Source organism: Calliphora vicina, chromosome 1, assembly GCF_958450345.1.
Source record: "Calliphora vicina chromosome 1, idCalVici1.1, whole genome shotgun sequence".
Taxonomy (NCBI): Eukaryota; Metazoa; Arthropoda; class Insecta; order Diptera; family Calliphoridae; genus Calliphora; species Calliphora vicina.
Genome location: NC_088780.1, coordinates 44935423 through 44952553, shown reverse-complemented (window position 1 = coordinate 44952553; position 17131 = coordinate 44935423). Strand labels below are relative to the sequence as shown.

General features: G+C 31.4%; 1 protein-coding gene across 1 annotated transcript; it reads right to left on the bottom strand.

Moving 5' to 3' along the window:
* Positions 1 to 14021: 14021 nt before the first annotated feature.
* LOC135963860 (chymotrypsin-1-like) lies at positions 14022 to 15098 on the bottom strand. Its single transcript, XM_065515855.1, has 3 exons — positions 15017 to 15098; positions 14340 to 14944; positions 14022 to 14279 (listed from the first exon to the last, which is right to left on the bottom strand). The coding sequence occupies exons 1-3, from the start codon at positions 15096 to 15098 to the stop codon at positions 14124 to 14126; spliced, it is 843 nt and encodes a 280-aa protein (XP_065371927.1). The 3' UTR covers positions 14022 to 14123.
* Between the last annotated feature and the right edge of the window lie 2033 nt (positions 15099 to 17131).

The window sequence follows — 17131 nt, the reverse complement described above, 5'->3', positions numbered from 1 at the left end:
ATATGGTAACGCTGATCATACGATCTGTCGTCATCTCTACAATTTTTGATAAGAGATATTACTGTGTTATTAACACAATAATAGAATGGTGAGATATTGAAAACCACTTCGTAATTTATTGGAAAATCCTTAACAACTTTGGAAAAATAATTTAACACCTTTAGATTTTTGCAATGTTACATTGGAAAGCCATAGAATATTCTCGTTATGTAAGGTTTCCCCCTCCATCTGTTTTGTGTACGGCTCTGCTCTAATCTTTTGTTTTCTCCTGGTAGTTTTTATCTTTTTGTTTTATAAGATATTCTTTTTTCTTCGCCATACAAGAAAGTGGTGGAGTAGTCATAATAAAAAATTGCTGATTTTGTCAACTGTTCGCATTTGATAAAATTATTAGCTTACAGACTTGTTGTTTTTGTGTTACTTACAATTTTCTGTTACTGCTGGTGTTGTTTGCTTTCCACACATTTTTCTTTTTTCTTCGTTTTTTTTTTGTATTTATATGCAAATTTCTTTTTAATTTAGCGTCTTGTTGTTTTTACATTAAAGTCATTTAATAAGTTGCTTTATTTTTGAGTTTCTTAATTTTTTTGTTTGTTAGTTAATTGTATATTTTTGTATTATTCATTTTGGAAATCCCTTAAAAGCAAAATTAACAATTTCCTGTGAACGTGGTTTGCTGTGTTAATTAGAAGTCTGACTTCTTTTTTAATTAATAAATTAATAAGTTTTAATAAGATTTGGTATCATAAGTGTAGCAATATAAGTCACTAAAGTTTCAGCCTATTTTTAATAAATGTGTATACCCTACACCACCATAGTGGGTAGTACCGATCGACTCTAAACCACTTTCTGAGTCGATTGAGCGATGCCCGTCTGGTTGGTTGGCTCGATGTCCATATAAACTTTGTGCCAAAAGTACAGGACGCAATTTTGAAGTTATATTTTGATCAAATTTGGCAGTCGGTCCATTCTTTCTCCTAGCCCCATACAAATGTCCTCTTGAAATGTGTATGTATGTATATACACAAATTTCACCCTGAATATCATTCACGAAAATAAATTATTGAAATTTTAAAAGAAAAATGTTTTTGCTAAATCACTCAGTGTGTTTGTTTAATTTTATACTAGATTGATCCGGTGCGCTTCGCTAGATTTTATAAGCAAATAAATAAATATAGTTAATACCGGAATTTCTTGCTTGTGATTAATTGCATACTATGCCGTTGAAGGTATAACAAATATCTTGTGATTTTAAAAAATCTTGATACTTTTTTTAAGACATTCGCCTATTTTTAGTCAGACTCCTTACAGTGATATGAAAGCTATTTATAAAAAGTTAGAAGACTCTAGCTATAACAGTTGTTTAGATATCAATTTTCAATGCGTCGAGGTACCAAAATAACATGAAAATAATTGAGAATTGCAATACTAGAGTTCTCCAGATATTCGATAATAAATATTTACTCTATATTGGAAGGGCCTATCCCAGCCATGTTTAGCTAAACTCCGTACAGTGATGATAAATTAATTCATACAAAGTTTAAAGAATTTTGCAATTATAGTTTTCAAGATGTTTTGAAATAACTATTTACTTTTTTGGTAGGTGACTCACCCTCTGTTCGATCACTCCTATTTTTGGTTAAACCTCATGCACTGATAAGAAACTGATTCATGTAAAGTTTGAAGACTTTTATAGTCCCTTCTTAATGTCGGGCATAACAGGACAGTGGCATCAACGTAATTTACACAAAGTTTAAAGACTCTTATAATTACATTCACTTGATATTCGAATATTTATATATTTTATCTACAATGGTAACAAAATAACTAATTTGAAGCATTACTTTAACTATTATAATTCTCCAGGTATTCAATTATAACTATTTTCTTTATATGTAAGAGGTCATTCCCACTAAGCCTATCCCGCCCAATTTCAGCCAAACATCTTACAAATATAAGAAATTACAATTTTCTTTGTAATGTAAGTCCTACACCTTCTGTTCCGATCTCGCCCATTTTTTGCTAAACTTCGCACACTGGTACCAATCTTAGAGACTTTAACAACTATTGTTCTCCAAATATTCGAAAATAACTAATACAATCCAGCACATTTTCAGGCAAATGCGTACTATGGTAACGAAATAATCCATAAAAGTTTTATGACTTTCTCTAATACAGTTCAACAGGTATTCGATAAAATCTAATTATTTTGTATGTTAAGTTCCATGTCCACTATTAATAACCCGCACATTTTCAGACAAAAAATTAAGTAAAATTATAAAAAGATGTTTCGGACAAAATTTGAAGAGTCTTGCAATGTTAGTTATCCAGATATACAAAATTGATTAAGTATTTCATATGGAAGGGCCTATCCTAGCCATGTTTAGCTAAACTCCGTACAGTGATGATAAATTAATTCATACAAAGTTTGAAGAATTTTGCAATTATAGTTTTCAAGATGTTTTGAAATAACTATTTACATTTTTGGTAGGTGACTCACCCCCTGTTCGATCACTCCTATTTTTGGTTAAACCTCATGCACTGATAAGAAACTGAATCATGTAATGTTTGAAGACTTTTATAGTTATAGCTCTCCAGATATTCAAAATACTATTTACTTTGTATGGTAGGTGTCACGCCCACTAATCCAGTTCTTCATATTTTCACCTAACGTCCGTACAGTAATAAGAATATCTGGAGAATTATAATAGTTAAAGTAATGCTTAAAATGAGTTATTTTGTTACCATTGTAGATAAAATATATAAATATTCGAATATCAAGTGAATCTAATTTTAAGAGTCTTTAAACTTTGTGTAAATTACGTTGATGCCAGTGTCCTGTTATGCCAGAAATTAAGAAGGGGTGTCACGCCCCTTGTTTCCATCCGTCCCATTTTTGGATAAACTTCATGTACTGATAAGAAATTGATTCGTATAAAGTTTGAAGGTTGTCGCAATAATAGTTCTACAGATATTCGAAAATACTATATACTTTGCATGGGAAGTTCCACGCCCACTTATCCACTCCCGCCCATTTTCAGCTATTCTATGTAAAATGATAAGAGAGGTATTCGGACAAAGTTGGAAGAATCTCGTAATTATAGATCTCAAGATATTTAGAAATAACTAATTACTTTGTATGGGAGGTGACTCACCCCGAGTTCCGATCCTTCCCATTTTTTTATTAAGTTCTTGCACTGATAAGAAATTAACTCATATGAAGTTCGAAGCCTTTCACATTTACAGTTCTCCAGATATTCGAAAATAACTATTTACTTTGTATGGTAGGTGCCACGCCCACTAATTTAATATCGCCAATTTTCATTCAAACCATGTATAATGATAACGGTGCTATTCGGACTAAATTTCAAGACTTTCACAATTATAGTTCACCATATATTTGAAAATAACTATTTACTTTGTATGGGAGGTGTCACACCCCTTGTTCCGATCCGTCTCATTTTTAGTTAAACTTCAAACAGTGATACGAAATTGATTTGTATAAAGTATGAAGATAGTCACAATTTTAGTTCTGCAGATATTCGAAAATAACTATTTACTTTGTATGGGTGGTACAAATTTTGCCCTCTTTTGTCCCTTTGTGTTCCAAGTTAAGAAAAACTATATAATCTATTATTGCTTCCAAGTAAAGGAATATCTATGTTCCAAATTTCAATCAAATCGGTGCAGCCGTTTACTATTGACGCTTCCAAGTAAGGGTCTATCTATATTTCAAATTTCAATAAAATCGGTTCAGCCGTTTAGGCGTGATGCTCAAACAAACCAACAAACAAACAAACTTACAAATTCATTTTATATGGATTTAACTGTATATACAGTGTCGGATAAAACTAAAGCATGGTTGTATTCATCTTAAGGACAGGGGATATTCATTGTTTTTTTAATTGGAGTAAAAATATATAAATTATTTGGTGTGCCAACTCGGGAGCAAACCACAACAATTGACCGTGTGAAAAACATGAATTTTGCATCATCATTAGTAAGCGGGAGCATCGATCCAATTCCGTAGTACATTTGGCCTTGAACTTTAAAGGTGGGCATGAAGCCGACGCGACGTTGTTTACGAAAGACGTCATTTGAAAGCATGAGTTGTTCTTTCGGATATTTTGAACGAAGTGTTTGTAAATCGCAGTGGCGCCAGAAATTTAACTTAGAAGCAGTTCAGGTGGCGCAAAAATTAGTGGCGGAACAACTTTACCGTTTGAACAGCACATTCCCTGGGATTCCTTGGGAACTTCAAAACTCTGCAATGTAAGCAAAATTTGTTCATTACGCCAATCAGTACATCCTTGTAATTCCTGTAGTCATCATCCTTATTGTAATGAAATGCCGCCAACTTCAAATCGATACTTTCTCTTGATCAGCGATTGGCTTCTAGTCTTTGGATATGCTGAAGTCATGATTCGCGTTCTCTTTCCGTTTCTGAAGCTTTAGACGTAGATTTTCCTCAAGGTGTGATTAGTGTTCTCTTTCTGTTTCCGCATTTTTAGACGTAGATGCCCTTTCCCGATTTTGTTTGGTGGCATTTTTGTAAATTTTTACTTATAATAATTTCCAAACCAATTTTATTCTTGAAAAAAATTCCAAAACACTTGTTACTTACTGATTTGATTTCACTTACAGCTTTTTCACTGATCAATACAAAACTGTAATTAACGCATCAAGTTTTTTTTTTCAAATTTTTTTTTTTAAATTTGATTTTTCCAAACCCCTCTGCCCACAGAATAAAAATCAAAAATCTGAAGATTCCCTAAAATATTTTATCAAAATCGGTTTAGCCGTTGGAACATTCATACACACATCCATTTTTATATACATATACAGAGATTATAATATTTAATTATTTTGAGTTATAGTTTTACCTTATTTCTGCAATGTCTTTTAATAAAGCAAGTTGTACAAGTCACGGTACATTAAAAAAAGGAAATTGTTCCACTATACTACTTAAACGGTAGCTAACCACACAGATAGATAACATGTATGTTAAGATATCCCATTTCCATACATTTTTTTAATCATCAGAAGCAAAATCATCAACAATGTTTTACATTAAATGCAAATGAAGCCGAAACTGAAATATATTCCCTGTTCTAAACACTCATTCAACCACACAAACATTCGAGAAAACCGTACATCATTTATACAGATTTTAAATGTGTGACAAACGAGCACATTTAAATGACAGATTTGTTGAAGTTTCATTTCAAAACAAGAATAAATTTATTAAAAACATTTTTAAATTTGCAAAACTTTCGGACCTCAAAAACTAAAAGGATTCATACATGTATGTATAGAAAGAGAGCGAAACAAAAATAAAATAACAAAAAAACTAATGAAATTGGACACCAAAGCGCCAGTCAAATGAAATTTAATAAATTAATGAATAAGCGAATGTATGAGTACGAATCTGTCTGTGTATGTTTGTGGTAGAAGTGATATTTTTGATACCCCAGAGGCATATTCATTCATATATATACATATATACGTATTCGTACATACATACTATACATTTATGTAAATTAGTTATGTAAAAGATATTATGAATCGTATGTGGTTACACAAACGAGTGTAAGAATTTTTGTTTTCACAAATTTAACCCTAATTGTTGAGCTTAATTAAAGATACCATCAGTCGTTTACTGATACGATAAGGATAATCAGACAAATGTGATGACAATGATAAAACAGAAATTGAAATTTTTGTGTTTTGATATCTAAACTTTTTTGGATTTTGTAATTTACATTACCTGTCGGTATTTATGTAGATTCATGCATATGTCTACTAAATTTAAATTGAAAGTTTTATGAAGAACATGAGTCGGTTTAACCTAAAGTATTCGAGGAAAGTCTGATACTATATGTAACATTTTAATGAACAATTAGTTTAGCTCACCATTCATTTATTCTTTCAGTGAAATTACGAGTTTTTCCAAAAATTGTACACTAAATATTGTATTGTACACTCTATAGCTACAAAATGATCACGATATTGCAAAAACAAAACTACAACTCTAAATTGAAATAAAGCGTATACGACAATCTGTCACATATTGTCCACCCAGTGACAGCTTTAGCAATATGAAGTTTTTTTCAGGAAAAAACTTTCGACAACTGTACCGTTTTAACAAGACTGCATATGGAATTCAAGGAGATTACTACATATTGTCGAATTCAGATATCTAGTACCATCACATATTTTGGTAGACGATACCTCAGATAGATCATTCAGCATATGTTCGTTACGAAATTATGAATTAACGATTGAACATTCAATTTTACATTGGACTTTCACTTTTAATAGTTATAATTGGTAAAATATTATTTAAAGAGAGAAAGAAAAAATGAAGCCTATTATATGATTTAAGTGACATATATGCCGACAAAGACGCCAATGATCTAACTTGAGTCCAATTGTAGGTACCGCTGTGATATATTGCCAGTTTAGTTCTATTACCTAATTTAATGAAGGTATGAATCCTACTCAAATCAACCTGGAAACCCAGTTCAGAAAAGCAAGCCGTATCGGCGCGGCTGATGGCTAGCCGCTCAGCTGATTTTTTTCAACAAGCCAAGCCGCCGCCGAATTACTCGGCTGGTTGGCGGCTCAATTGCTAGCCGATTTTAATTTTTTTCTATCGTATTTTATTTAATATTAAATTACAAATTTATTATTCAATTAATTTTTGGTTCTTTTTTAATATCAGTGAAAACTAACGAAAATCGGTATTTAATTGAATTAGCGGCAGTGTTACCATATATATGCATTTATCTTGTTTTTACTGTTTTGTATGAAGCTTAATTAAGATATACATATAAAATCTGAACACATCTATTATTGTCAGGAACCGTAACAGTTATTACTTTTTTCATAAAAGTCATATTTTTTGTTCCAAAAGAAATACATTTTTTTGATTTATTTGTTTTGTAATTAATTTTTAATAAATATAAATATTTGGATATTTATAAAAAACTAACGTTGTTCTGCCATAGCTCACACAAAGTTTAAAGACTCCCACTATAATAGTACTCCAGATATGCATTAATAAATGTTTGGTAGGTTTTTGTGAATCTAAACCATCCAGGTACCCGGTCAAACACACAAAAAATTTCACCGAAATCGGCCCAGCCGTTAAGGAGGAGTTCAGTTACTAACACACGTACAGAAGAATTATATATATAAAGAAAAGAAGAAACAAGTTGACATGAAAATATCTAATAATTTGCCTAAAAAGCTAATTTTATAATGTTTGATATCGTCTAAGCTGAATTTTTTTTCAGCCGGTAGAAAATTCGGCTTAGAGTCGGCTAGCCGCCGCCGAAAATTGTTGCTCATAAGCCGCCGCCGAAATTTTTGAATCGGCTTGCTTCTCTGACCCAGTTCTCTCATTGAGTATTGTTGACCCAAACGTTCTACGTCTTAGGTCCACAGAGATGATGTTCAGCTGTCTCCCTATATTTCTCGTTGTCACAGTATTAACAAAAGTTGTTCTAATACTCGAAACCTTTGATCGATTGCATCTAGAGGTAAGTGTTCAGTTATGAATGATATAGGGTTTCTTAAATTACTGCTAGTCAGTTTAATGTAAATCATGCCTAGGGTTTTTATCCCGAGAATTCCCGGTACAAATTTCCCGTGAATTTTGCCAATTTTTCACGACCCGATTCCCCGGATTTTTAGTCGGGAATCCCGGGAATTAAAAACTGACAAAAATACACAGAAAACAATTTAGAACTCTATTTTTTCACCATACAGTGACAAAATTTTTATAGTTTTCTGCTTATATCTCGGCAATAATAGACCGATTATTATTATTTATTTCGGGTTTTTCGTATGAAAATTTAAAAAGTGAATTCATTATTTATAGAATTTATTTATTTTTGAATCATTCTAATTTCTTTAAATTTCTTCTTCAAATCCATAACAAAATAGCATCAAAAATTTATTAAATGATTAAATTTTTCTTCAATTCAAATCTAGTACAAAAAGGCTGAAGACAATATTTTCGATTAATTTTGTAAATGGTTTGTTTTAACAAAAATTTAATCATTCAAAGTTTGAATAAATTCTGTTATTAATTAACTTTAAAATTAATTCAGTTTAAACAAATTCTTTGGAATGAATCTAAAAAATTAAATATTAGGAATGGTTTTATGGAATGAAAGACTGACATTCTTTAATTACGGATTAAGATTTTAGTGAATTAAGCTCAAATTTTATTAATTAATTCGAAGCTCTGATATTTAGTAATTATAACACTAAGTTTTTATATGAAATTTGGCTATAATACCCCTAATTTACAGTATCATTATATATTTCGGGAATAGCCGGGTACCCGGGAATGTAGAACAAAATTTCCCGATTCCCGGGAATCAAAAAAGGTTAGGAAATTAAAAACCCTAGACATGCCCCTGCATATTCATATTAGGTCAAATTTTTCTGGTTTACTTGCAGTTGGGTTCTATCTCCCATAGTTTTTTCGTAATGAGACGAATTTTGGGTGAAATTAGTTTGGGTGAATTTTCCCCTCAAGGGAAAAATGCCAATCCGAATTTCTTCGAATTCAGGGTCAGTATTCGCATGTACATTAGCTGTGCAAGTTCCTTAAATTTCCATTGTCCGGGAGGCCTAATATATGCATATCCTGCTATATTTGAAGAAACCAATACAATAAGATACAGTGTCAGATTCAACTGGTGCGAATAGATACCACATCCGACATTTTGTCTGATTTTGATACATTAGTGAATTCTACGACGACGATCTCTGAAAGAAAAATATCATTGTCATGGTCAGATCTATCCGATATATTCGTTTTAAAGCCTCGATCGAGTCAATTCTAATATTGACTGCAACTAAAATTGTTTCTAGCAATTTGTTTTGCCTTATGAATTGTGGTAACCAGTAGTGAGATTAAGTAGTCCTTGTTCTTGTGATATTTCTTCGCCAACGCTAAAATCCAAACCGCTTCCCGTAGAATAGAATCGGTTTGATAAAATTATATATCCTTGACTACTCTCAAGTTCAGTTTTGGTTGGATTTAACTCCAGAAAATATCCCTGGCATCATTCTAATATATGTAGACATCGTCTACATAACCAAAAGTCACGCAACATGTTTGCTCCATGACTTTAAGCAGAATGCTGATATTAAGGTTTCAGTACAGTGGGGAGTGTTCAGCTCCTTCTGCTGTATCTCGAACTCCCACTTTGGAAATGTTCGAAGCGGCTAAAGTATATTCAAGGTACCTATCTTTTTAAGAATTAACTAAAGTATATTCCATAAGGCAGTCCTTAGACTTGGTGTGAGAAGCCCGATGCGAACAAATCTCTGAATTATATGCACACGCAGAGAAAAAATATAATTGGGCATGGTTACTGTAACCATTTAAATAGTGTTTCAAGATTTTTAACAATATTATAGTCACATGGTTAATTTACGATTCACATGATTGTAGCAACCATATATGTATATGGTTACAGTAAACAAATATATGTTTGTGACATCCACTCATATGATGAAGGACTTATCATATTATGTTGCTCTCGGCTTTAGGCTTATCATAATCCGAGAACAACATATTATGATAAAATTATTCATCATAAATATGGTTGCTACAAACATATATTTGTTTACTGTAACCATATATATGTTTGATATAATCATGTGAATCATAAATTGACCATATTATGGTTACCACAATCATGTAAATAGTTACTGTGACTATAATATTGTTAAAAATCTTGAAACACTATTTAAATGGTTACAGTAACCATGCCCAATTATATTTTTTCTCTGCGTGCAGTTGATCACAATATGTTATCGATACGATCCACCACACTAAAGATTAATAAGTATTGTTCGTAGTAGTGTGGTATATTCATTTAACCAGCATAGGGCTCAAGTGGCATTTTGCACAAAACATCCCAGTATCCCAGCGTATGTTCAGTTTCCATGATAATTTACATTCCAGAATATTACCTAGATATTTTGTGATGTTTGATAGGGAAAGGCCCATAGCCTTGGTAGTAACTTGTGATTAACAGAAACAGTTTCATTTCAACATTTCCTTTACTTAGTACAAATTATTACAGGTTCTCAATATTGTGTTAATCGTATTGTATAAAAGTGGTATTTTGTCAATTATCAATATCTAACTTTTACACTGTTAACTCTAATATAAATTACGATTGTTGCAGTCAAAAGTTTGCAATAGATATATAAGGGCAGGTTCAAAAATTGCTTAATAACAACAACCAAAACGATCTATTAATTTTCGAAATTTTACAAGTTTTCAATTGAGTAAGCTATGAACCAAATCCCTCGGAAACAGGGTCTAAATATGAAGGCATGAATGAAGATAATCCAAAAATGCATTACAGATTGAAATTTTGTTAAATGTAGGGTACAATTACATTACATAAAAATAGGATAAATCTAGAATTGAATATTACCTACCTCCTTACAGTTCACTTAAAGTCACGTTTTCTTTTTTTTTAAATGTAAATGTTTATACACATACCTTTAACGCTCTTACAGCGCCCATAACTTTTTAAAATCTTTTTATAAACACTTAATAATTTAAGGACATTTTTCAATCTTTTGATGATGTCAAAGTAACAAAAATTATTAGCTTTAACTTTAATACGACAACAAAATATTGTCTGCATAAAGGCTAAGAAAATTCATAAACAACAAAACAGAAACATTCGAAAAACTTAAAAAAAAATTACAATCTCCCAGTCACTAAATAAAAGGAGGCTCAAAGAGCCATAGATGTTAGTATTAACAAACAAATACACACATTCAAAAGCGGAGAACTAGCGTTTTCTAAAGGCTTATGGTACGGGGTCCATATGGAGACCAACTGGTGAGGTGTTGTTTGGTGAAAAATTATGGAAACATACTTGCAAGTCTAACACACGCCAATACGCTTTTAAGTATTTATACACATATTTATTTCTTTAACAGAATTGGTTGTTTAAAAAAATGCAAGAAAAAAAGTTTAAATTCATAACTGGCTTTAATCATGGTGTGGTCCATGTTGTGTTAACTATTTCCTAAGGTGTCACACGCTATGGGTGGTCCGAGGCAATTCCATTTTTTTTTATTCTTCGTCGCCGTCGTGTGTGCCTCATCAGTTGGGTTTGTGAATGTAAGTGTGAATGCTTAAAATGAGTTTGACAATTTATATTTGTTACCCAATCAACATTGTTATGATTGAAGAAAATAGAACATTTTATGTTTTTTTTACTATATTTCGCAAGACATGTATTCCATCAGATATCACAAACAAATAGATTGTGTGTTTTAAAATTTGTATCATATTCGGTAAATACATATTCTTTAGAGTTATTTGGATATTTCCATTTTAATTGTTTCAAATTTCGCTATTTAAATTGTTGATAAAATTACAGAAATTGTGGTATTGTGTGTCTTTACATATTTGTATGTTTTGAAGCTGATGTCGGATCTTATTGATTTAAAATGCATTTGAAAGATAATTATGTATTCTTTATACTACATAATTAAATAAAATATTTGTATTAAAAAATGCATTCATGATGCAATTTTCAGATGCACTTTTGGGAATGATCTCCCAATGAAATTTAATTTTTTAATTACTCTTAAAAAGTGTTAAATTGGCTAAACAACCAAATTTTGAGGTGACGGGAAGTCGTACTATTTTTAATATTTTATTTAACACGAACACTTTTCCCCATACAAAACACCAATTTTTTATATTTCTTTGTTGAGTAATTGTTTGACATTACATTCAACATATTTTTGAAATACCTTAGCAATTTGTTCAGTACGTTTTAAAATTCCAAATATTGAGAACTACTCTCGTTTTTGAACTCAATCCAATTGAGATCATTATAAATTAAGGCCTGGAAGAGCAATTGCTAAAATAAAAAAATAAAAACTCACACTTGTTGATAAATTATAGAAAAATGTGAAGACGTTTTAAAAAAAATTACTTTACTCATTTCGCATTTTCAACAAAGCGTCACGCCGATTACTCACCTAAGCTTCGGTTGAGTGTTACATAAGTTGCAACATGCGAGAGATGGTTTATTCGGTTAAGTAGGGGTGGTTTTGATACGAAAAGGAAAGATCGTCCAGCCAGCAAAAAAAATTGGAGCATTAGCCCATGAATATTGTTGTCAAACTCAACAAGAGGTTGTAAAATCATTGAGATCTACTTAATCTGCAAGCAGGGAAAGTGGGTACCACACGATGTGAAACTGAGAGACCTTGAAAGACGTTATTGTATGTTTGAAATGCTGCTTGACCACTATAAGAGAAAATAATTTTTGCACCGAATCATTACTTCCGATAAAATATGGATCGTAGTTCAGCCAACCAGCCTAATCCATGGCGCTAAGAACCAAAATATTCCTATTTATTATGAGCTGCTGAAATCTGGCCAGACCATCACAGGGAACTTTTACCGAACACAATTGATTCGCTTGAATAGATCATAATGACAACGCTAGGCCACATATTGTTAAAAAGTATTTTGAATGAAGTGGTTGTGATGTTTTGCCTCACGCAATTTATAATGCAGACGGTATACCGTCCGAATACTATTTGTTTCAATCGATGAAGAACGCTTTCTCTGGGATACCCTTCATATATATAGATATATTGTAAAGTATGGTGAAAATTGGGCAACATTTGTCCCTAGTCCCTATACAAGGAGAATATTCACAATTGTCGATGTCTTCCGATCGGGATGAAATTTGCACCGAGGCTAGTTCTATTGGATAGTAACTCACAATTTTTCAACAAGATCGGTCGAGAACGCTCTGAGTTAGAGGGGGTCAAAATTTGACATTTTGGCCAAGCAGGTGTTTTTTCTTATCTATGTAACTTATTACCTATTGTTCTTAGCAAAATGTGTCCAAAATAGTTTAGAAAGCTCTTTCATCAATCTTTCGAAAAAATATTAAAAAAAAAAATAAAAAACTTTTAAAATTTTTTTTCCGAAATCAAAAACATTTTTGACTTTTTTTAAATGGGCCCTTTTCTTATTTAAATAAAGGTTAGATATTTTCCTTGAAGACCTCTTTGGTCGCTTAGTGGGATGCGAGTGGGATATCTATCAAAATAAATATTTTGTAACTCAAAACATACAATTTTTGACTTTTTTTGAAAAATCTTGATAGATATCGAACTCGCATCCTACTAAGCGACCAAATAGATCTCCAAGGAAAATATCTAAGCTTTATTTGAGGAAAAGAAAAAAAACGGGCCAAAAAAGGGAAAAAATAGTCAAAAAAGTTTTTGATTTCGGAAAAAAAATATTGATAAGAAAAACACCTGCTTGGCCAAAATGTCAAATTTTTACCCCCTCTAACTCAGAGAGTTCAGGAGCGAACTTGTTGTGTCTGAATTACTATCCAATAGAACTAATCTTGGTGAAAATTTCATCCCGATCGGAAGACATCGATTTCAAAAGTTGGTTCGCTTGACATGAAATTCCCCATATTTATATTAACAGAAAGACAATTAAAGTTTTAAAAACGATCACTCTTTCCCCACAGAGTTCAAAAACTATATATTGATGGTGGGTATAGAAGTTTTAACACAGCCAAATATATTTGTTGTTGTTGATTCTAAAACGTGATACGTCTAAGTAATGTTTTCTGGGTTAACTGAATATTAATCACATACTCATACAAAAAGAAACGCAAAATTGTTTATATAAATTAGAAAACCTGTAAAATATTTAGTATGACTAACTAACGAATAGTTAGTATAGTGTTTTGTTATTGGTCTCTCTATATGATATTAAACTTGGCACAAAAAAAAACTTACTTAGAATTTTAGATTTATCAGACAAATTTTTCCAATAACTCCCAATTTCTCTTATCCAACTGACTTTAACTAGAATCAGTTTTAATCGAAATTGCCCATAACAAGAAAGCATTTTTTTTATAAATGCAGAAGCGAACCAGTTTTTAAATGTATTAAATTTACTTCTCTAGAAATTGAAATTCTTTTTGATTATGTTTTTAATGTTCTTTCGTGGTATTTAAATTTTTTTTTTTTATTAACAAATAACAAGAAACAAATGTGGATTTAATATAGATCAAGCATTAAGCCATACGCTCTTTGATCCAATCGAAAAATTGGCTGACGCGTGTATAAACATCTGGACTATTGGAGGCACAGAAAGCGGTACCATAAGAAACTACACCAACCTGCTTAAGTTTGCCGTCTTTATTCATTACCAAAGGACCACCGGAATCACCCTAAAAACAAAAACCAATTTTAATGTAAAAAAAGTTTTTTTCGTGCACAGAAAAACTTACATTACAAGCTCCTTTTCCAAAACGTTCCAAGGCACAAATTTCAGTTTCTGTCAGTTGCTGCATGGTTCTCTTGCATCTTTCATTCGATATTGTGCGATATTCCAATTTTTGTAATTCCTTAGGATAACGAGCCAAAATACCATTACCGAAATGATGTACAGAGCCCCAGCCAGTTAATAAGACTTCTTGTTTTTCACCCACTGGCTCATAGTCGAAAACATCGATGACATCAATACGCTTACTATCGATTTCAAAAGCTGGTTCAATAGTTAAAATAGCAATATCGCTAGTTACTAGTTCCATGTAGTTTTCGTGCATTTCAAATGATTTGACTTGACTTCTTGTACCCGATTTATCATTAAGATTATTTATACCGCCGACAACCGAAATTTTGGCTGGATCTTGACCATTAACACAGTGAGCAGCGGTAAGTATACGATTGGGCGATATAACTGAGCCACCACAAAAATGACCATATTGACCATTTTTTCTTTTAAATTGCATGGAAATTTGATAGGGTATGTATTCGTCAGCGTTGACATTATTACCGCCCACTATACGTTCTTGGGAGTTGGAGCTGTCTAGTTCATCGAGATATGCTTCCACTGAAATATTAAAAGAAATACAAAATACATGATTTAAATAATATTTATCTAAAGTTCCGAGTAATTACTTACAGTCCAATACTCCATTACGTGGCACGGCAGAACCCTTCAAAACTAGAGCCGCCAAAAATAAAATTGTATATTTTAGAACCATGTTGCTGTTTGACTTCTATCAACCAAATTGTTGATTTTCTCGAGTTAACTCTAAGTTTTTATAGCAAAAACAAAAAAGAAACATAAAGTAAACATTTTACTATTGATTAATTCAAACACTGGGGTGCTAACCATGTACTATTTAATTAGCAAATACTTTGTGATAATTTTGTAACTGTATTATAAAAACCTAAAGTACAACATGTTTCAAAATTAATTTGTTGGGATTTAAGTTGGTGTTGAAATGTTAGCGATAAATAATAATCGCTGAAATGATAATACCTGTTGGCATTTCATTTAAATATTTCAATGTTAGATATGGCGAGCAAGCTATTTTTGTAGAGCCCCCACAAGTTTATTATTTATTTCGAAATTCTATTTTATTCACATACTAGTATATTGAGCGGTTTTCTGATAGTTTTTATTTTGAATGAAAATTTAAATGGAAAAAACTAGGGTAGATTTCATATTCCTCGAACATCCAACTTATTGACCAACTCAGTCTAAAAAACTTCCTAATCTTATATACATAAATATAAATATTAGTCTAAAATATCCATAGAAATATATTTCGATCTATCCATTACCATTATCCTTGCTTATTGAGAGTGAAATTGAGGTGACGCCACTTCATTGAAAATTTTTAATATCAATTGTCCCAATATACATAAAAAAACATTAATTTTTTTATTTAACCTTCCTTTATATTACTTACAAATCCTATTTTGTGCAAGACCAACTGATTAATAGTCTAGTGGTTGTAGGTGATTGGAACAATTTTAAATATCATTGCCACCTGTTGATTAATTTATTAGTTTAGTAATTGAAAATTTTGCTAAATGACAATTAGGAAATACATAGTTAAAAATGCACTCTTATTAAAGGTCATCCCATAACACTAAATTTTAAGAGGCAACATTGTATTTGTTAAAAATTATATATACTTTAAGTAATTCATTAATATAATGCAAATTTTGTTTACATATTTCTACATATGTGTATTAACTAAAATGTCTACTCCCATATTCAGTCATTCACAAACACTGAAACATAAACGTAAGCAGGACTTCGACATTTGCAACCAAAAACTCCAACATGAAAATTGTTGCCAGAAAAATGTTATGCTAGTAAAAAGGCCGCAATCTCTTAATTGCAATCCCCAATATTGCCCCAAATGTTTAATTTATAAACTGAGAATTTAATTCTTTATTACTAACAATATAAAAATCCGATATTTGACTGCACTTAAAAATGGCATAGTGTGTTTAAAACTTTTCTGAGATCACTATAGAACATTGGTAGGCAAAAAGAGGCATTTAATTTGTGTGCTCTTTTGGATAAAGAATGAACAAAACAACATCAAGAAACTGAATGAAATGTGTGTATTTTTACGCTCTATTACGCTCTTTTGTTCACATTCGGGTTGTTTGACGAAAATCATCGTAACCTGAACAATATGAACGCCTACCATGGCTATAGACAGTTCCTATATACATATTTAGAGTTATCTTGAACTATTTTTGAATGATTTTACGTTTAATATGCACCAAACTCAGCAAATTTCCTATTAAATTTCTCGTAATTTGTGCTTTATTGATATTTTAATTTATCCACTTTCCATAACATGTGAAGCTTTGCGATGAAAATAATAAACTTTTAAAATAAAAACTATTTGTTAACTGATTTTAATGAAATTTTAATTGATCTAACTCTATACGATTTCATATTGCCTAATTTATTTTATCAGAAATTCATAATTTTAACGATTATTTTATTCATGTATTTAACATATTAATTTAGTGAAACATATTAATTTAGTGAATTTAACATATTGCCAAGTGAACCAACTTTTGAAATCGATGTCTTCCGATCGTGATGAAATTTGCACCAAGGTTACTTCTAATAGATAGACACAATTTTTTCAACAAGATCGGTCGAGAACTCTCTGAGTTAGAGGTGGTCAAAATTTGACATTTTGGCCAAGCAGGTGTTTTTTCTCATCCATGTAACTTAATACCTATTGTTCTTAGCAAA